Here is a 22,723-nt window from a genome sequence, read left to right as displayed (position 1 = left end):
TCATATGACTGGTCAATAAAACGTACTGACCTAGCACTTTTTTCACCCTCACATTTCTTGCAATTGCTGGCTGCTTCATGTCCCTTTTGTTTACCAGTCTGACAAGCATTCCACAGAAAAGAACAGGTGGTCTATCTGCGAGCCAGAAAGTTAGAGTAATATTAGAGAATTCAGAGGTCTAAAGAGGGGTGAACAAATGTAGAGCAAGACTTAGAAGCCAGACAGAAAATGTAGAAGGTGGTACATGGATACCCTAAAATGAAGGAAAACGAGAAAAAGGGAATTGTTAAAAGTGTACAAATCTATTTATCAATTTGAGATTGATTCACTGAAGTTTGTGAAGGTGTTTGAAAGACATGACATACCAGTTTTCCAGCTTCAAATTAGTTACTGAAATGCAACAGCAACTTGAGCAGAATCGACGTTGTGATGCCAATACAGGTTAATTTTAACTTTGGGCTTGATATAGCACATCAGTGAATCAAGCCCACAGGAACATTTATCAGCAAAGTCTATAGTAATGTGAACAAATAACTTGCTTTGATGTGGTTAAAACTGAAGACTAGTGTGGATACACAGTGTGTGGTCATTGCTATTATGCAAGCATTCATCCCCTTGCATTAAATGGACTCCCACGTTACAAATGCAGCAGCAAAATTAAATGTAGTACAATCAGATGCCTGAAAAGCATGTACCCTTGTGCTTTGCAACCTGGACAAAATCAAAGAGAGGGGGGAGAGGTAAGATAATACTGTGCCATAAATTCAATCCTACTAAAAAATAATCAAGTTACTACTTTATCATCATTAATATTTAACAATCTTTAAATATGGGGCAAGATGTCACCAGAAAGTGATTCCACCATTGACCCTATTTGTGTAGGTTGCAGACTGTTCTGGAGTGTCTTTGCTGCTTATATATGAAACACAAGGGTGAAATAGCAAATAGTAAGCAGCAAATCTCATGTGAAACACTGCATAGAGTGGAAAATCTGATCACACTGCTATAGGCTTTGCTATTAAGAATCATGAAACAATTCAATGTGGCTGTATAGTATACCTGAGAGCACTTCTATTTTGCCTATTATTGAAAAATGAGACTGTCAGCAAAACAGAAGGTGAGGAATGGGAACGAAAAAGGGAAAAGGTTGGAGTGCTTAGCATGCAGGAGTTACTGTAAATCAATACATTCATAATAGAATTGTGGTCTGGGAAGGACAAACTTCACATAGGGAAGATATTCATAGATGGGAAAAGTGATGTGACAGCAGGCAGACCTAGTTCAGAAACACAGAAGTGTCTTGGAAAGATGCATGTTTATAGTGTATGTTACTGCCAGTAGTGTGAGAACACAAATAAGAAAATAATCGAATAGATAAGCAGGGCAAGTGAACTATTATCTTATAAATATGTCAGAGTTAACAATGCAAGCCAAATGCAGTTATAGAACAAGCAACATGTTCTAGCACAATTAAAACCTAAAATAGAAGCTTATAAAAGGAAGAATATATCCTGTTTATAAACACATTTCATTTGAATTTTTCAATAAGTGTTCACAAAAAAATATAGAACACATGTCATTCCTTATATCCAGCCCATTATATGTGCTTATATGCATTTATAAAATATTGCTACTAGATTACAAATGGGACAAAGCTGTCATAGGTAATGGGAGAATGCTAGTTTAGCTAAATAAAGAAGAAAATAGTTCACCAACAAGTTATTTAATGTAACTTTTAGGTCACCATAACTCAATTTTAATATCCAAATAGATTAAATAGATTGAAATTGGGCTTGTTGGATCATACTGGCTATCAAGTGTATGCATACAGCTTGTTGGATCATACTGGCTATCGAGTGTATGCATACAGCTTGTTGGTTCATACTGGATATCGAGTGTATGCATACAGCTTGTTGGTTCATACTGAATATCGAGTGTATGCATACAGCTTGTTGGTTCATACTGGATATCGAGTGTATGCATACAGCTTGTTGGTTCATACTGGATATCGAGTGTATGCATACAGCTTGTTGGATCATACTGGCTATCGAGTGTATGCATACAGCTTGTTGGATCATACTGGCTATCGAGTGTATGCATACAGCTTGTTGGATCATACTGGCTATCGAGTGTATGCATACAGCTTGTTGGTTCATACTGGCTATCGAGTGTATGCATACAGCTTGTTGGATCATACTGGATATCGAGTGTATGCATACAGCTTGTTGGTTCATACTGGATATCGAGTGTATGCATACAGCTTGTTGGTTCATACTGGATATCGAGTGTATGCATACAGCTTGTTGGTTCATACTGGATATCGAGTGTATGCATACAGCTTGTTGGTTCATACTGGATATCGAGTGTATGCATACAGCTTGTTGGTTCATACTGGATATCGAGTGTATGCATACAGCTTGTTGGTTCATACTGGATATCGAGTGTATGCATACAGGCTACATTTATAGCAATAATGTTCCAGTACTTTTTCTAGATTTTATTTTTCCCCTCAATAAAAGATTCAAGAGTATAGAATTATGCAACAATAACTAGACCTTTAGCATTGGTATATGATGTAATTTTCAAATTCTTTTATATTTGTATGTATAATTTCTTTATTTTTCTAAATGTCTTGTCCACCCCATCAACATAAGTGGTCTATGATGGTTAATCCGGGTGTGTGGAGGAGGGGATATTAAGATTTGTGTAAAATAGTGTTGTGTCTATATGTTGATTACACTAATAAGAGAATAGTCATTTGCTCCATACGACAACTTTTTATATGGATATAATTAAATAAGAAATATTATACTTTGTATTTGATTGTTCATCGGCCTAGAGTTTCGCAGTATGTCAATATATTTGGAGTCAGACAGTGTCTGCACCAAACGCCAATGTAGACTGCTGTGCCTTTATGGCTTTATTTAGCATGCTGATCGATTGGGAACGAAAGGGTCTATCTACACAGCCTTTACCTTTTTGCTCTGAGGACTCTCCTAGCCTTTCCCAGCAAGAACCAGAAGCTAATCTTGAACTGAACAAATCTGAAAGCAGCTGTGTAGAATGTAGATATGTGGTTCAGAAACATTGTCTCTATTAATCCAGTCCATAGCCTCTCTTGCATGGTGAACCACAGGTGGGCAAAGTGTACGAGTGATCGATTGTGTGCCATTTGTAAAAAACATAAAAAATGTAACTAGAAAAGTGCAATATATAAATGTACACTCAAATTAAATATGAGTGAAGAACAGGTAAGGACATGATTAATACTCTAAAACGATTGAATCTAAAGGTGTTGATCCGAGTTTAGTTTATCACAAGTTGGGTATTGCTATAGAATCAATAAATGAGTCAGTATAGGAACGAAAGTCTCTACTGCTGATTTTAGTTGCTATTTTCAAACTACGTGAATGGACGTCTCAAGACACTGCAGGGTTAGCAGTGAGGGATGTGTAGCAACACATATATACAAATATATATCTATATATACACACATATATTTATATATCTCATACACAGACTTATGGGACCCATGCAAAAAAAGGGAACATAAACAAGCCATCTTTTTATAGGGATAACATGCCTTATTTAGATTTAACCAAGGTTTTATATATAGAGGAGACAGTGAGACAAGCTGATAGGCATGGCTAATTGTGTACAGAGACCATGCTACCTCTGTATAAATCACACAAGCCTTTCAGAGAGTTGCCATTTTGCACTTGACAGATGCAAGCATAAGAAAACAACAATGCTACATCTTAAAATAAAGGCACAATTAAACTATCAAGACTTCATATTGCACTGCAGTAATCTTTAAATGAGCATAACTTAAAAAGAACACCATAGAAACAAAGAAACACTGCAAAATACCTATGTATTAAATTGAAAAACAAAAACAACAAATATATACATGATTTTGTCAGATTGAAAAATAAATGGGCATCTGCCAAATGAGATGGGAGGAGATCATGCTATAGGCTGTCAGATAGAAATATATAAATCAGAGAGGAAAGAGTAACACAGCAATACATGACATCTGAACGAGATATGACAATTGCATGCTTTTCCTTATTTTGCAGTTCAGTCAAGTGTGGTGTGTAGAAACCTCAGGGAGGGGCTGCTATTGCCCTTTTACTTAGCTGGTTCCAGGACATAGAGAAAAATACCAATTCAGTATTTGATATAAATGTTTGCCTATAACAACCCTTTCATTACCCAACCAACATTATAAACAGATATATATCTATAAATATTTGGCTAAATACACATTGCAATAGAGGCAATCATCAATTAGTGTATTTAAAAATTGTTCGGAAAAATAATGCACTCCTATGATTTGCCAATTTAATACATATACTTAACCAGACTGCTGCTTTATAAATTGGCTATTTACATAGTGACAGTGCTTCCAAATCGCTAGATGCCATTTAGATATGCCAGAAGTAATTATATTTATCTAATCCGGCCCATGAAGTGACATCTTCAGCACCAAGACAGGATTCATAATGTTGCTTATGGCATGTGTAACAGTTGCTTCACTTAATAGAAATGTGCATTTCCGACACGAATGTATCTTTACAAACTATTTTGGGTACATTATTATTAAGAGTCATTCACTTTCCCACTTGCTGCAGTTTAAGAGGACTGCGAGTTCATACTGCACACGTGGGTGACTGCACTAAGTATGCTTTGAAAATGAGGTGTAGGAAGAAAGCATTAATAACTTAAATAAATGATGATGATGATTAATAAGCCAACATTCAACTCACAAGGAGCTAGTGACTTCACTTAAGCATGTGATAGATAGGTTGTGCCAAGGTGAGGACATTAATTCCTAGTGAATGGACAAGCTGTATTCTCATGGATATTGCTTCAACCCACATAATGGCCACCCCACACTGTGAGTACTCAAAGGAGCAAACACATGGAAAACGCAACACAATCTGCTTTTACTATTGTTCAGATAGTACGACTGCAGCTTCATGCTGAGGTCTCAGATTGATCAATAATTATACTCTAACATAACAGCCTCACGGAACAGAACCACACCACAGGTAAAGGCCCCCAAGTGCCATTCTCAACTGTTGTGAATACCATTATTTATATTCAAAACCTTTCACTAACAAATTGAACAAATGGTATTTGTTTAAACATCTGACTTTCAGGGCATCCATATAAAGTACAAGTCAAAATCCTTACACACAAAAGTAAGCATTATACACAATTTTACTTTAAAAGTCAAATAGCAAAAATAGTGTTAACAGAAGAAAAAAATCAGTATCTTCTTAAGATTGTGAACCAAATGCCTCTACAAATACCTAGTCTGTAACTAGCAGAAGAAAACAGTAATATGCCCTTACTTATGGTTTCTCAGTGTGAAAAATTTACCATCAGATTGAAGCTTCCAAACAGGTAAAATCCTAATCATTAATAAGACTTTTACACCTAGAAATTAATCTTATATCACCAAATCTTCACAAAGGCAACAAGTAATTGTGGTCAACTTGAGAAGTTATTAAAAAGCCCCATCTTCCAACACAGAGGGCAGAAATTGTATTTAGGATGCAGTTATGCCACCATATGTGAATTTGGGATGGGACTGTCTCCTTTTCTCTGTTAGAGATGCTGTGACAACACACTAGCTGTTTGCGGCCAATAGCATCTCTTCCAATTTTTAGCTGTCTATCAGGCACGTGGACAGTGAATATTCAGCAGAGAGTTGAAGCACACATACTTTGGGCGAGTCCAGTACCTCAGTGTGCAATAAGGGTGAACATATCATAAAGATAAACAATCTCAATGATAACATTCATTGCAACAGAGTCCTTCATGAGGTGTGCAGGTAAATGTCCCACTGATACAGACCAGGTACAAAACAAACAGAAAACTGCAGCGCCACAGAGATGAAAAATGCTCAAATGGAAAAAAAAACCTGCTGTAAAAGTAATGAAAAATCTCAAGAATAGATGTCATAAAATGTTTATTGCCCACAGAAAGGTCCAAAATCACTGTGTATTAGCAAAATCGGGATGCTTGCACTATTATACACGTGTGACTGGATCACTTACAAATAACTTATGGTATAAATTTATTTAAAGGAAATAGCGCAGTGTGCTTATTTCTATAATTGCAAATGTACTTATTTTGGATATTGTTTGTATTTTTGTTAAAGGAAATATCTCTATTTCTGAGACCAGGGAGGAAATTCATTTTTTTATTTTAACTTTGCTAGAGGAAATGCATTATTTCTGAGGTATATATCTGATGCAATCAGCATTTGATGAGGAAGTCTTGAGTATTTTAGAGTATGGAAATGACTTGTTTGGGGTTTTGTAACTGTTCTTTGGGAATGTGTATTCTGCAACTGTCTGAAGAAAGAACCCATGTTAATCTCATGTTAATGAGTCCTTTTGATGTGTGAAGGTCCAGCACCTAAAGGCACAGTAAGGTTTAATTAGACTTGCTGTGATTTCCTGCATCTTGTTTTAGACAGAGGAAATCTAACAGCAAGTTTTAGGATATCACAGATAAATGTAAATATTGCTAGCTTTGCATGCAAATCCATATTTAGGTAAACATATTGCGTCCAGATTCCAAAAATAGCTCAGAACTCAAGGTTGCTGGCTTACCCTGTGTTCAAAACTGTATAAAAAGAATGGTTTTGTATTGAAAATTGTTCGTATTTCATCTGAACTGGTACCTTCAACCTGAGTGTGCAAAAAAACATCACTTGCTTCGAAGACCTGCTTGAAAACTTGTCTATCTCTGTGACCTACAGATTAGACCCAACTCTAATCTATTCCCAGCTGTTCTAAGATTTGCACCCAGCTTTTCTGGTACCAACGCTCTGCCTGCTATCCAGTAGCTCTGGTCAGTGTGATAGGCCAGGGGTGGATCCATCCACATCAACCCTGATCCATAGATAGAGGTCGGGGTACCAGCCCAGGCACACTAGTAACAGGGTACACTAGCAGCGTCAGTTACCCAGAAGAAACCCGACACTCAATGCTGGTAAGGAATCCAGTGGTGGCAGCATTTGTAAGCCCCTCCTACACCGGTTAGAGGGCGCTTTTGGATAACGAAAGGGAACGGTGTCAAAGCACAGCCGGTTCCCAGCAATAAGACAGGGTGGCATAGGCGATTCATCCGGTCACAGATTTCTGGTGGCAAGCAGTGGGATAACCCCAGGCGGTTTTTCGTGCATCAGTCAGGAAAGCCGAGTTATTCAGGAGAGGAATAACTGCAGTCAGGAGAACGCACAGTAAAATGACCATGGCGGACCTTGAGATACTGTGCCAAGCAAAGAGGTTAGAAATTCATTACACAGTGACAAGGAGCGAAATGAAAAAGGCGCTAAAGTCCTGGGATGCGCAGTACGGGTCAGCAGATGAGAACGCTGAATGAGACAGTGACCAGGAGGAGACGTTAACTCCAAACCTAGAGGTACCTGCAGTAACATCCCAGAACACAGCACCTGTTTCCAGCAACAGCCCCCTCCCACAGAGTGAATCAGTGGCGCAAGTTCAACAGCGTGAAACTTTTTCTGTACTAATGCAGCAGCTGGTGTACCCGAGAGACAAAATAACCGAAGCGGAGTAGTTGCTCATCATCAAGTTGTGGGGCAATCGGTGGGCACCGCCTCCTGCAGTGGCCCGTGAACAGTCATCTGCTGCGCCCAGATTGGGCTTTCTCCACTTTACCAAATTTGATGACACTGTTGGAGATATTGATGGACATTTGCAGGTGTTTGGGCAAGTCATGGAGGCTACAAGACATTTCAAACAGGAGTGGGTAAAGTATCTGGTTCCCACGCTACAAGGTCGTGCAGTGGAAGCTTATTGCGGAGTGGCCCCAGAGGACTGTGCGAACTACGACGTGGTAAAACTGGCCCACCTTATACGCTATGTTATTACCCACAGGCAGAAGTTTCGAGACTTGGCTAAAAGCACCCATATCAGCCATGAGGAATTGCCACCAGTTGCAGCAGTTGGCAATAAAATGGATTAATGGATCTGACGGAAAGTTCTGGGAGAAATTAGTGGATGTAATTCGCAGAGAGCTATTTCACCTCTGGTGCGCACCAGAAGTGGAGTGGTTATTGGACCGTAGCCCGGCAACCCTGGAAAAAACGGCCCAGTTGGCGGATCAGTATGTGGCAGTGAGGCCACACTGGCAAAAGCACCAGGTTAACAGCCAACCCCAAAGGACTGCACAATCAGGGGAGCACCCCCTCTTCTACTCACCCCCCCCCCCCAAAGCATGTACCTAACCCTTCGAGTACCATTCACCAGCCACCACCCCATCCCTGGGAGTTATCAGAGCCCACCGAAGCCCAAGCTGGAGAAGAAGTGCTACAACTGGAGGAAAACCGGTCATCTAGGGATGGACTGTCCAACAGCCTTAGAACCCCAGACTCGTGCCCCTAATCGGAGTCCTGGGACCCGGCTGACTTGCTTAACTGGCGAAGGTGAGCCATTAGAGACTGTTGCCACACCTGCCAGCCCAAAGGAGTGTGGCGTGTCTGAAGGTGACTCAGTGGAGAGTCACCTGTGTGTCCAAAAGACCCCCCAGAAAAAACCTTGTAGAGGAACCTGCAGCCAGTCCAAGTGGGACCTCTGCAGGGAGAAGGACTGAGGGATTCAGGGACCCAACTGACGTGATCTTGGGCAACAATGTTGGGGGTGAAATTGTGACCGCATTTCTCAACTCTATTACCCACAGCCAACAGCCAACACCAGCAACCACAGCTTCAGCCAGCCCAGAGGAAAAGCCCACATCTGCTATTTCTTCAGGATACAGCCTTTGGAAAGACTACATCCCCTATCAATGCACAGGATGCAGTCTCTTGCCAAGCTGATCGTGTCGGGTGCCCGGTGATGCTCCTGTCCCTAGTAGTATGCCAGCTCCAGTGGTGAGTATAGCTGACCACAGTGACCCCCTCTTTCACTGACCCCACTTTGACTGACCCTATTGACCCCCCAACCTAGACCCCCCCCCCCCCTGCAGCGTATTCTGATTTAAATGATGGTGAGGTCCGCAGCAAAGAGTTCAGGGCAGCTCAGCTCTCTGATCCCTCACTGGAAGGCATGATGTGCCAGGCTGGCTGCAGTCTTCCAGCGATGGGGGTGAGGAGTGTGACCTGGCGTAAAGGGTTGTTGTATCTTGTAGCTAGGAAGGTAGATGAGGATAGACCAGTCCGGGAACCAGTTCAACTGGTGGTACCACAGGGCTTTCACGTGCAACTTCTGTCAGCCGACAATGAAATCCCTATGGCGGGACACAAGGAAAGAGACCGAACATTTAGGCGCCTGACAGAATTTTTTTTTTGACCGCGAATGTCAGATGACGTCCGGGCCTACTATGAGTCATGTGATTATGTCAGCATTTTGGGCGCCCCAGTGCTCGTGCTACCCTCAGGTCCTTGCCAATAGTTAGGGAATCTTTTTAGCGAGTGGCTGTGACGATAGTAGGTCCCCCTGCCTGTTCCCAATAGATTGGGGAAGAGCTATAGCCTCACCGTGGTGGACTACACTACCCAGAATCCAGAGTCTGTAGCTCCTTCCTCCATAACTGCGGAAAAGGTAGCGGATGCGCTGCTAGAAGTATTTAGCAGTGTAGGGATCCCTAGTGAGATACTAACCGATCAAGGGACACAGTTCATGAGTGCGATAACTCCGTACTGCCCCCTACCATACCCTGACTGTGCGAGCGGTTCAATGGCACTCTGAAGCACATGCTACGGGCATTTGTAACTTCGGAGGGTGGGGGCCTAGGAACGCTACCTGCCGCACCTCATATTTGCTTATCGGTAGGTGTCACAGGAGTCTACAGGTTTCTCCCCCTTTGAAGTACTATATGGCCGCAGAGTCCCGGGGCCTCTTGACCAGTTCCGAGAGTCTTGGGAAGGGGAGCTACCCACCCAGGACGTCTCTGTGGTGGAGTATGTGTTGAAGCTCAGAGATCGGTTAAATAATCTCATGGGGCTCGCGCAGGCTAACCTAGCGGAAGTGCAGGCGAAACAGAAGACTTGGTATGATCAGGGCGCACGTGCCAGAGTGTTTGAGGAAGGGCAGAACGTCCTTGTTTTGATACCCAGGATGCAGGGTGCTTATTTATATAATTGCAAATGTACTTATTTTTGATATTGTGTGTATTTTGGTAAAGGAAATATCTTTATTTCTGAGACCAGGGAAGGAAATTAGTTTTTTGGTTTTAAGTTTGCTAGAGGAAATGCATTATTTCTGAGGTATATTTCTGAGGTATATATCTGATGCAATAAGCATTTGTTGAGGAAGTCTTGTGTATTTTGGAGTAGGGAAATTACATGTTTGGGGTTTTGTAACTGTTCTTTGAGAATATGTATTCTGCAACTGTCTGAAGAAAGGACCCATGGTAATCTCATGTTGATTACACCTTTTGATATGTGAGGGGGTCCAGCATCTGAAGGCACAGAAAGGTTTAATTAGACTTACTGTTAGATTTCCTCTGTCTAAAACAAGATGCAGGAAATCACAGTAAGTTTTAGGATATCACAGATATCCTAAAAATATACAGATATACAGTGTAAATATTTATAGCTATCCATTACATGTAAATCCATGTTTGGGTAAACATACTGCATCCCGATTAAAAAATACCAGAAACACAAAAATATGTAACATAAAAAAGGAAAATAAATATAAAGATGGTATAAAACAGCGCAGACCTGAACTCACAGCTGCCTCTGTTACTACTCCCATCCAAAATGGAGTGAATAATGGATACCAGAAACACAAAAATATGTAACATAAAACGGCGCTAGAGTATTTAGCTCAAATAAATATCTCACTACAGATGTAATGAGACCTTAAAATATACTGTCATGCAGAAACAATATTCTGATAATCACAAATAATTAAATACAACAAATGTGAAAGCAGTTCTAATATCTGATATTTGCTTATAACCGTCCGAAGAGAAATAGTACATGCATCTAATAGAACACATCCATGTAGTTTCTTCGAAAAACAGCCCCTCAGGGAAATGCACTTACGAGATCCCTGTTCATCAGCATACGGGGACCGTATGCCTCGAAAAAGATTGGATTTGGGGGCGATTCTGGGGACACTGATTCATGCATGATTTAAATCTTATCCAGGTAAGGGTCCATCTTTAGAGGAATGTCCACAAAGTTTTATACTGATCTGTTTATATCATATTTTAGAAGTGTCTAACTAAAATCTTTTTTGAAAAATGATAATGCGCTATTAGCACTTTCTACATCTCTCCTTTTACTCCTTGAATATATGATCGGTCTCCGGTGTGAGACATAAAAGGAAAGGTTCAACTACATACTATCTGAAATCGAGGATCTGACTCGGTGCAGCATTCTAAGAAGCACGATCATCCACGGAGTCCGTGTAGAGGGGATACGCGTGCAGACACTAATATCCTGGGATTCCTTGAAATCAGAGAGAGAAGAGTCTTGTGTGGAGATGAAATGCTGAAGAACGACGGGGATCTCGTAAGTGCATTTACGGGGGGGGGGGGGGGGGGGGGGGGGCTGTTTTTCGAAGAAACTACATGGATGTGTTTTTATCGCTAAAGTTCCATTAGATGCATGTACCATTTCTCTTCGGACAGTTATATATGTTTTATACCATCTATATATTTATTTTCCTGATTAAAAAATAGCTCAAACCTCAGTTACCCAAAAGAAACTTGGTATTGGATGCCGGTACGGAGTCCAGTGGTGGCAGCATTTGTAAGCCCCTCGTACTGAGGTTAGAGGGCGCATTTGGGATAACGAAAGGGAAAGGTGGCAAAGTAAGCCCAGCCGGTTCCCAGCAACAACAGACAGGGTGGCATAGGAGGTACATCCTGTCACAACACTGCTTATCAGAAGAGTTGGAAAATGCAGACTGAACGAGAATAAGGACAGAAAGACAATTTAGAAAGAGCAAATTTGAGCAGAATTGCTATGTTGCCTAGTTACAAATATATATATATTGTCCGTATAAGTGTGAAGGCTTGAACACATGGGCAATTTCATTGACAGTGGTTAAATTGGATGCTTAATAGCTACAAAATTGCTCAGACTTTTGTTTTTAACTGACATTTGTCAGGTAAAATCACTGGCTGATTGTTTACATTACAATTAACTGCAACTGAATACTAAAACACTGCTACTATGAGCATGGCATCCACTAGTGCTTTCTTCCTCACAGAACAGCATAATGGCGTATGACATATCGATTTCTAGAATTGTTTTTGTTTTTCATGTCATAGCCATTCGCATAATTTATGCGTTTGTGCCAGAGGGGTATTCTACATTTTTCAGACAAAAATAGTACTTGCAAAATCTTACATTTTAACAAACATTAAATGGATGATGCAGTATTCCTATTACGCAAGAGCAATTCAGCTGTCCAATTATTACATGCAGTTGCCAAATAGCAATTCAGGTAACCGGCATTTCCCTTTAAATGTCATGTGCAAGTATAGGAACTTCTTATAGCTTTAGAATACTTTTTGTATGACTGAAACACTGCTTTGAACAGCCTTATTATCACATATAATGCACAATTTAAAATACTTTCAAATATCAGGGCACAGATATAAATGAACATACTCAAAAAAATAATCTATAGACAGATCTGACATGTAGTATGGCATCACCTTGTCAGATGTGAAACATTTATAAAGTGTGTTTGCCAAGTATTGTTCACTATATTATCTGACAGACAGCTGTACATACAGCAATTATATGTAGATTAGAGCATCCTTGACACGGATGCTATGCAAAAAACACTACTTCGAAAAGCCCCACCAGGATAAAAAAAAAAAAAAAAAAAACTTTCCTTTACTTAGACAAAGGGGAAAACTAATTAAAAATTCTGCACAAAACATCTCAACCAAACAATAGATTCAAAGCTCACTAAAGCAACCCATCAATCTGTAACATTGGTCATGGAAATGACACCAAGCTGTAGTAACAACATGCCGAGCTGCTATCAATATACATTTTTGCAGCATCACTTGTTTCCCATCAATTTCTTCCATGACAACAGAGTGGTTGAGCAGGTCACATAACCAAAGGCATCTGAGCTATAAATGCCAACTGAATACACAACACATGGATGTTGCACTATATTAAATGTTCTGCAGACATTACTGAAGAGAACATATAATATTAAATATATTTTTGTAGAACACTATGCAAAAAAAATAAATAAGAAGAATGTTGGTACTAAACCTTAAGCAACCTGTTCAAGATGCCTTACCTGGATTTTGGCTATAAAAGGGTCCTCCATTTATCTGGTTCTGAAGGGTTGGCTGTGAGGACATAGATGGAGGACGCCGATATGGAAGAGAGCCTCCTATTGTTGGTGGAGTGTGCCGAGACACTGGTCTGTTCATACTGTAGAACTGAGCAGGATGACCTAGAGAACAGTGAAAAAACAGAGTACATTGCAAAACACTTTTCTCTTCTTAACGGTAACGTTCAAATTCATCAGATGAAAGCAGGTACAGCACATCAATTACACAAACACAGAACCAGGAAAAATGACCATCTGTGGAGGGATCAATAGTTTTCAGCAAACCTGGCTATTACTATATTGTAAGCTTGCTAGCAAGGTCCTCTTACTTCTTTTTCTGTCTGTAATACCCAGTCTTATTTTATTACTGTTTGTTCGCAATTGTAAAGCACTATAGAATTTGCTGACACTATATAAATTAATGTTAACAAATAAATACTACTATATGGAATGAAAGAACAGGGAGACCATTTATCCTACAGTATATCACACTGTCACATAATGAACATAATGCATATGCATTCTACAAAGACAATAAGGTAATATAACAAGCAAGGGAGACGATTTATTCAAAAAGTAACTTTTCCCCTGCCCAAATACTGAACTTTTCACAAATATTTATATCTATATTCCAAGTCTAGAAACAATCTCATTAGCAAGGTACCCGTGTACATTCAAATACATTTTTATGGAAGCAAGTTCAGTGATATATTTATCCACTATGTACAAATACACATAATATAATGTGTGTATGTATGTATATATATATATATATATATATATATATATATATATATATATATATATATATATATATATATATATATATATATATATATATATATATATATATGCGTAAAGCTCAGAAGAACCAAAGTAGAGACCTTACAAGAAGAAAAGCTTTCCATGATAAAAGTGTCATAGTGCATGAAATACTGAAAGCAGACATTTAGAAAATATAGGTGGTCATACCGGATTTGAACCGCAATGAATACATCAGATGTATAAAATATCTAAGTTTTTCAGAACACCAGTTCAAATATAATGACTTTAGGTTTTATTTTTCACATCTTTCCATAAGCCACTCAAGTAAATTCCTCTCAATTTTAACAGTAAGCACTGGACAGAGTGTCAAATGTTAATGTCCTCCCAAATTAAATATTTTACGACTAGCATCCCCCTTCAGGCCCCAAAAGCTACAGACAGTAGGATATAAACGAACTGAATATTTATAAAATGGTCAATAAAGTAGTTATTATGCAAGATAACACATTTTTACTCATGCAAACGTGCCTTCTCTGAACTTTACTGCAAAGTCAACAGACATTAGATATGAGCGCCACTTCACACTGTTAGTCATGCACACACTCACCTGTAGGAGGAGCAGAGGAAACAGCAGGGGGAGTTGGAGAGGTGAAACCATCAGCAGGGGGTTGGGCTCCTGCAGCAGCATCTGGGGTAGTTGAGGAGGAAGGGGTAGTAGCAGGAGCATGAGGGACAGGGGCAGGTGTGGGGGTAACAGGAATGGGAGGAGTGCCAGCTGAGCCAGCAGGGGCTACGTGGAAAGAGGAAGATGTGAAGTTAATACAGAAAGCATGTTAGGTGGGATTAGAAATGCTTTCATGAAACACAGTGTTAGGAATTTAGTCAAGAGAATTTGGTACTGCCATCATTCACAGCCAGCGGTGGACAAAACTCATGCAAGGGGAAAAAAAAGTTTATATTGCATATGTTTGCTTTGCCATAAGAACCCTGTAACACTCCTGCATGATCCGTCTGTCTCTATGTACCCAAGCAAGACCAACAGACACTTACTTATTACCATATTAATGAAGTGTGTAAAGCAAAATATATTCCACTTTTTTTTTGCAAGGGGCATTGATTTCTTTGCCAATATTACCTTTAGTTAAAGATTTTCAATTGATAGCAGTTGCTAGAGTGATGTTAGAGACATGCATTTATCGAAAAAGACCAACACACACACAGAAAAAAAGCAGTAAACACAGGAATCTGGCTTTCCAAAATATTTTTATTTGACTACAAAAAAAAAAGCATATAATCCTGCGTGTATTTCTTTTTTTTTTCTGTGTTTGTTGATTAAAGTAGCGTGGATTTAGTGCCGATAGGAAAGGGCTCTTATATTATAATAACGTAAAAAAAATGTCCTTAGCGAACACAATAAACAGGACTCTCAAATGTGGCACATTACTTCTTTTGGAAGTGTTCTACAATCTAAGGAAGGCAGAGATGGCAAGAAAACAATATAAAATGTAAAAAACTAAAACATAAAAGCATAAATTAAGAGTTTCTACATCATCATAAGGCAATTACAAATGAATGCACACACTTTTTTTCCCAAGTGGGATCATTTAATCATAGATAAATAATTGGGGCTCTCAAGCTGAAAACAACTCCTACCACAAAAACAGATGGCTTTGTTTAAAAAAGAAATAAATACTGAGCTTGAGTCATCATAATAATTCACACTGTACATGGTTCACTTAACTGAGCGAATAAAAAAAAAAAAGTTTGTTCAATGGGTCATGAAATCATAAGAAACCGTGATGGACACAGTGGAAGCTGAAGAGAGATAGAGGGACTAGCCAAAACTAGATTTCATTTAAGAAGTGATTTGTTTCTTTTTCAGATTTTAAAGGACAATTCCAGCCCAAACTGAATATTTTTGAAAAACCAAGCCCAGCCCTCCAGATATGTCGGTCACATTTTACTCGCTCCTGCAGACGTGGCCTTTTTTCAAACAGGCAGTGTACTGTATTGCAGGAACAGGTGTGGAACAGTGTCCGGCGACCCACCAGAGAGCCTAAATACTGGACCACAAGTAAGTAAACCTTTTGGGAACAAGTTTTTACTTTGGATATTCAAACAAAAATGGAATTTACAGGTTTGGGTGTAATTATCCTTTGAACATGGCAATAATGTGAGGATTTTCTTGTAGTCTTACCTGGAAAAACACTTGGAGGAGATGGAGTGGGGACAGCAATTGGAACACCAACACTACCACTTCCACTGTTCTCCCGACTGCTGCTCCGACTACTGGGATGACTGCTGCCACTACTGCCACTGCTACTACAAGGAGCAAACAGAGGCAATACATACATCCATGCTCAATTTATTCAATGAAAGTCAATGGCAGACCATACTTTGCCAGAGAAGTGGCAGCAATCATTAATGGATTATTTCTTCTTCAGTAAATGGAGCTACTCTGAATCCCACCCCCTAGACAAAGAATACACAGCATAAAAATGAGGTTACCATCACTATAAAAGACATATAAGCAGTTTTTAATTTTTAGTAGTTAAACTGAAATATTTACACAGCGGTTTAAATGAATCCTCCTTAGATATTAGATATAAAGACAAACCTAAAAGTGTTTGAGAGGGAAATAACTGATATGAGCAGAAGGCAGACTTCTAAAACCATAGATCAATGTTGAAGAAAAGTATTTCATCAGGGCATTAGTTTTATATTCTAGAAAATAAAATTATTACTAACAAATCCAAGAAGTATAGAGCAGATATATAACGAATACATGAAATAAATTTTCTATACATTTTTCACTGTTTAGAAAATTATCATGATTTTATACTTAAGCACATATATGTTCTTAAAGTGATTTTCCACCTTTCGTTTTAATAAACACGTTAGAAAAAAAAAAACTAACTTCCTGCAGTGTTTTTTGCTGTCTTTCTAATCACGCAGAGCTATTTCCGTTGCCCTTGGATACAGCACAAAGCTGCACTCTGGAAACAATTGTAGTTAGTGTAGAGCACAAAGCAAGTAAAATAGATCTACCTAAATATATAATTACACATTGTGAAAAACACACAAGTAAGCCAGAGAGATAACGCAACGTACTTAGTTAAAGTTGCAAGAGGGCATGTGCAATGCAATAAATTAAAAAGTCACCCAAAAGGTGACAAACACTCTAATTCTAACTTTATGCTATAAATAATTTAAATAAAACAGTAGCAAAGTTTCAGAAGCTAAATTTCCATTTATGTTTGAGGGAGCTATGAGAATCTGCAAACTCAAAACTACTCGAAGACTGTTAGCCATTCGGTAGAGTAGTATTATGCAAACAATGCCATGCAAAGTAGAAAGTTGGTGACTTTTTGTATGAATGCACAACCAAGCTCACTTTGAGTATTACTCCACTCTAAAGCAATAAATTTACAAACAAAAGGCTCTACAGGATACAGGGGAAAAAAAATAATTACAGTACAAGCTAAGCTGTAAACAAGTAAATGGTGCAACTTGGGTGGCAGATGTAATGGACAGCATTTACTAAAGGTTATCAAATTGTACCTCAAAATACGGTATACAGTAAATAGTGAATTGCAGCCCATCGGAAAGCTGGTCAAAGTTTTGTTTGTCTGTTTTGCCTATATAAGGCACAATTTTCTCCAGAATCATGTTCAAAACAGTGGTTATTGGGGAATATAATGAATATATACCCTCTATTCACTGCATGCCACAGCCCCTTGAAATGTACTTAATATGGATCTCTGTCAAAAGAAGGGACCGCAAGTTACAGAAAAGAAGGTGTATACAACCAGTCGTGTATTTTATGACTGGTCCCCATGTGAAGCCATATCATAACAGACAAGCACTGGCAAGTTTTTGTTTCAAGTCGCATTCACTCACTTAACTACCATAAAGGAATTGAAGAACATTTTAATTCAGAGTTTTTCTGTTACACAGTACTGAAGTTGTTGCTAAAGTCTTTGCTGAACATTTAAAAAAAATAATAAAAGAATGGAACACAGACAAACGTCTGTACAAATAAACCAGTGACATATTTGAACAGGCTGGAATTACATGATTTTGGAACAAGACACACAAAATAACTAAAGTCAAATGGAGAAGACCTTTATGGTATTAGGCATTAAAACAAAAACACACAAAAAAATTATAAAATGCCAGTCACAAAACACTTCTTTAAGCACAGGCAGTGGTCTTATACTTCCTGATGCTCTGTAGTAGTGAAGGAGTTTGTGAATAAAAGGTGTGCATAGTATTGGAAAATGTCCTCCATTTTTCTTAAGAAACAAGGTATGTGCCATTAAAAAATAAGGCACAGGTTGTGGGGTAAAACTAAAGACGTATGCACTAATTTGTATTTTAAAAAAAATTAGCCCTACTGTTAACCATCTCCCAGTTCAGCAGCCACTGAAGAGAATATACTACATTACAGAACTGGTGGCATTCTGTAACATGATAAGGGAGTTGTGTGGAACAATACAGAAGCAGAAACTTCAAAGGCTAATTAGATATATACTACTACAAAAAAAACAAAAAACTTGGCGCAGCTTCTGATTTCTTACTTTGTTTTTATTACTTTTAAATTGCTTACATATACCTGTATGTGCGGTTCCTCTGGTTGAATGAAGCTGTTCTAACAGGGCTCTGTTGCTGTGAGGGAGCCATGTTACGTGTGGGGCTGGGTACATAGTCATTTGGTACGACAGGGGGTCGCACAGGCTCCAGTGTGCGATAGGGTGAGTGTCGCCTTCAAGAAAAAATAAATAAATAAAAAATAAACTTCCAAACGTCATCCCGAAAACTTGGGACATTAACCACCAAAGCCCACTCTTCATCATGTGTGGGATTTTAATGTGCATTCAGTCAACTACAATTTTGAAAAGCTGGAAAACCCAATTAAAAAAGGAGAAAAAAAAAAAAAAAGAAGAAATTAGGCTTAATTGGAACGTCACAATTAACTTTCAGTTGTTTTAACCCCTTCACTGCTACACAACTTGCAGAGCATTGGTTGAGAGTGCAGGCAACAGGTATTAAACACAGGTACTTCCACATTTTCAATAAAATAAATAAAACATATAAAAGAACTTTGGGGAAGGGGGGAAGCAAAAAAAAAAAAAAAAAAAAAAGACCTGCCACAGAGGCAGGTGGAGTGTGTAGGAGGAGTGATGTAGACAACAATGACTCTGAACTAGTACAAACACAATTAACATTACACTGTGGATTTTTAGATTCTTCCAACAGGAAGGGGTGTTTCATTTTAAATAGTGACAAATTATTCTTTTAGTACCAAAAAGAGGTCGCTGGATGTTTACTTGCAAATAACAAGCATTTAAGAACACACAACTGTTTGACAGGTAGATCAGCTCTAGTCATGCAGAAAATACAGGACACATATGCTACCTTTTGTGATATCTGTAAAAATATCCACTAGGTAAAGTTACTGTCCAATAGGTACTTCCTTTTGAGATTTAAAGACAGAACAGTAAAAGGCCAACACAAAGAGGTTATGCATATTTAAAGGTCACCATTGCATATGTAACATGTAATCCCTAAACTTTGGAAAGGAGCATTTGAAATTATTATAGAACATTTAGAAGCCCTTGTTTGTGAAAAGCATTGGATAACTAGACACTACATAGATCTGCTAATGAACATATATTATATACTTTATAAGGATACAAATAGAATAATGCTTTTCTCTTACTACTGTAACAAGATAGTTACCCAAGAGTTCCTTTGCCAGTCATTGGTGGACTAGGTGGCTTCTGAGTAGGCGGTGTGGTACGTGGCAAACCTCCCATCTTCATATTCTGTGTACTGACCTGCATTAAGTAAAAGACAACTGGGTAATAGAATGATGTTGAAATATACACAAAATTGTGGTTTGGGAGGGGGGGGGGCGACATAGGAGGATGAACACTGCAACACTGACTAACAGCCTTTGACAACAATAAGCCCATAAAGTCAAGGAGGAGCAGATGAGATATTCATGCACTTTATTTGTAATTTAAAATTAACATAAAGTTGCACTGAAAGGACTTTTTGGGAAAGAAGCTAAACCTAAAAAGTCTGCGAAATGTAAACAAACCAAGAAAACACCTATAATTACTATCCATGTTGCCCTGTGCTTCTCCCTAAAAACTTTTAATGCTTAATCTCTTAGAACCTCATCCAATGCTTGGCTACAAGTTTTCTCTTGCACAGCCCATATCTATGGAAATGTAGTACCCGCTTCCTCCACCTGTAGCTCCCACGATTATATTTTCCTACCCCATGTCTCAAATCTACCTCTTAGGGCACAGTCGCAGGCAGCTCATCAGTAGGTGAACGCACCATTGATGGATCTCAGAATATGGACCAAAAATCCCTAGGATGACTAGAATGAAGTGAGCAGCTATACTACTTAACGCAATGCTGAATGCCTGCCTGCATATTCGGCTTCTCATAACTGTTAGTACAGCAATGACAAATGCAAATCAAAAGCAGGACAGACTTGGGACGTAGTTTGAGGCATCTTGGGCACATTCAATGATTGAAATCAGTATTATGAGTAATAACAAGGTGTTTCCCAGTTATCTACTGATCACTATTTTGAGAAAAATAAATGCAGAGCAACAGGCAGCATACTGTACAACCACTTGTAATTACATACCCTTAAACTGTAAACTCTTTTGGGAATGGCTGCCTCTACATCCTATTTTAATAAGTCCTAGTATATGTCTGTAGCATGATCCCCTACTATATAGAGCTGTTTATTAATATCTTGGAAGTTTATAAGGGAAAAGACTATATTCAGACCACTCATGTAGTAGACATGCATGAGCTAATCGCAATAGTTGCAATAAAACGCTAAAAAATATTTTAATTTGTAGCAAGATTATAAACATGTTTAAGTTCTACTAAGAGTCCTTTAAGTCCAACTCTAAGCAAAATAAATAAGACGCACATCTATAAAGTAGAAATAAACTTTACACTACTACACAAAAACACTGACAGACACGGAATAGAATATGATAGGAAAAGAGCAAATAAATTGGGAGAGAGCATGTAAGCTGTATTTTATTCTATTGGCAGTGCTGCTGCCTGAAGGGCTAAAAATACAATAGAAAATTTGCTCGAACTGATACACAAATTCAGAGTTGCTCCCCATGAAAGATAATACTCAAAATTGGTCAAATCATGGGAGGTATAAACCATGTCCAATTTTGAATGTCATATTTCAGAATAATTGACTAAGAAAATAAATGCTAATTTACGTGTAAATACAAACATTGAGAAATATGATACACAATTAAAAGGAGATCTTTAGTATCATGTATTTGTAACACTGGATTCCTTTAATTGTTCCCATTGTCAGCACACCCATTCCGTTTCACTGCATTAGCTTCTTGCCCCATTCAATGCAAGTTAAAAACGCATTCAGGTCAACGATTTCCTTTCCTTGTAACACAAGTAAACGCCTGTAAACATCCGCAGGTCAAACACGTTTTCACATGTGCCTGAGCTTGTGAAAATCAAACGCCAGTGGACTTAATGCCTAATAGACTCAAAGTAGCCTGAAATGTTTGCCATTTAAATGTAGAGAAGGGCTCTCTCCCCACAGAAACATTCATGCAAAAAAAAAAAAAATATTAGTAAAATAAAAAAAAAAATTAAACAAAACAACATGATTTTCACACTTTCTTATCTATCCAATACAATTAATTATGTCAGGGTAATTCATGCTTTGCAGTGATATTCCTCCATTATTAGTATGTTGACTTGCAATTTGCGATAACCTGCATGTGTCTTTTTCTACCGATATATCCATGGCAAGATTTAACCACTACCTAAACTCTGTAGAAAAAGTACAACAAACAGGAGGCCTTTTAAAACTATAGGATATAAAAATATATAGTAAAATAAATTGATCAGCATCTATTATGTTAACATTTTTTGATAAGGTTTCCCAACTTTATACTAAGCAGAAATTATCAACAAATTATAGAATTAAAATTATTTTTCCTATTCCTTTTTCTTGTTGAGTTGTAAGTTTTAAGCTTATATGGCATAACCAATGTTACTTGCCACTACAGTTAAAGTGTTTGAGTGATCCAGGAAGGAAATAATCCATTAAGCTAATAAACACTAAGCACTCTTCCCATTGTTAACACTTTTACAGAAATGGAAAAAACGCAAGAGTATTAATAGTCTGAATTATGTCAACACCTCATTTTAAGTTTTCTTTTTAGCTTGGTCACAATAAAGCTGAACAGGAAAAGTTGTTATGACTAGCCACCACCAAATGTGTTAGAGAAGTTGTAAAAGAACACTGCATATAGAATAAAACAAAACAAAGAAAACCACACACACACACACACACACACACACACACACACACACACACACACGCGCTGAACCATTCCTGGAAATGACAATATGCTTTCCATTTTAACATGCTAAAGAAAATAAGGTCTTAATATGTTATCAAGGAAAAAAAATTTTGGGAAGAAAATGTGCCCCATTGTTGTAATACAACCACCCATATCTCGATGTGCAAGATTCAATCTGATTTATGAATATGGACATTCAGCCCTAGACTCTTACCTTAAATCTGAGCAACCACTTAATGTACAAATGAAGCAGACAAGAAGTAAAGGAAA

General features: G+C 38.4%; 1 protein-coding gene across 23 annotated transcripts in view; it reads right to left on the bottom strand.

Moving 5' to 3' along the window:
* The window catches only part of ABI2 (abl interactor 2), an 82,285-nt gene that overhangs the window by 23,654 nt on the left and 35,908 nt on the right, over positions 1–22,723 (bottom strand). For 3 of the 23 annotated variants that reach the window (XM_075180160.1, XM_075180173.1, XM_075180174.1), the window contains 7 exons: positions 22,668–22,685; positions 19,806–19,903; positions 18,679–18,828; positions 16,261–16,385; positions 14,671–14,853; positions 13,263–13,421; positions 31–135 (listed from right to left, as the gene is read on the bottom strand). In XM_075180160.1, the coding sequence (XP_075036261.1) occupies positions 31–135; positions 13,263–13,421; positions 14,671–14,853; positions 16,261–16,385; positions 18,679–18,828; positions 19,806–19,903; positions 22,668–22,685 (838 nt within the window). The remainder of the gene's footprint in view (positions 1–30; positions 136–13,262; positions 13,422–14,670; positions 14,854–16,260; positions 16,386–18,678; positions 18,829–19,805; positions 19,904–22,667; positions 22,686–22,723) is intronic. The other 20 variants (XM_075180161.1, XM_075180167.1, XM_075180164.1 and 17 more) reach the window with 20 other exon arrangements.

The sequence above is a fragment of the Mixophyes fleayi genome, chromosome 7, assembly GCF_038048845.1.
Source record: "Mixophyes fleayi isolate aMixFle1 chromosome 7, aMixFle1.hap1, whole genome shotgun sequence".
NCBI lineage: Eukaryota > Metazoa > Chordata > Amphibia > Anura > Limnodynastidae > Mixophyes > Mixophyes fleayi.
This window is presented reverse-complemented; position numbering and strand designations above follow the sequence as displayed.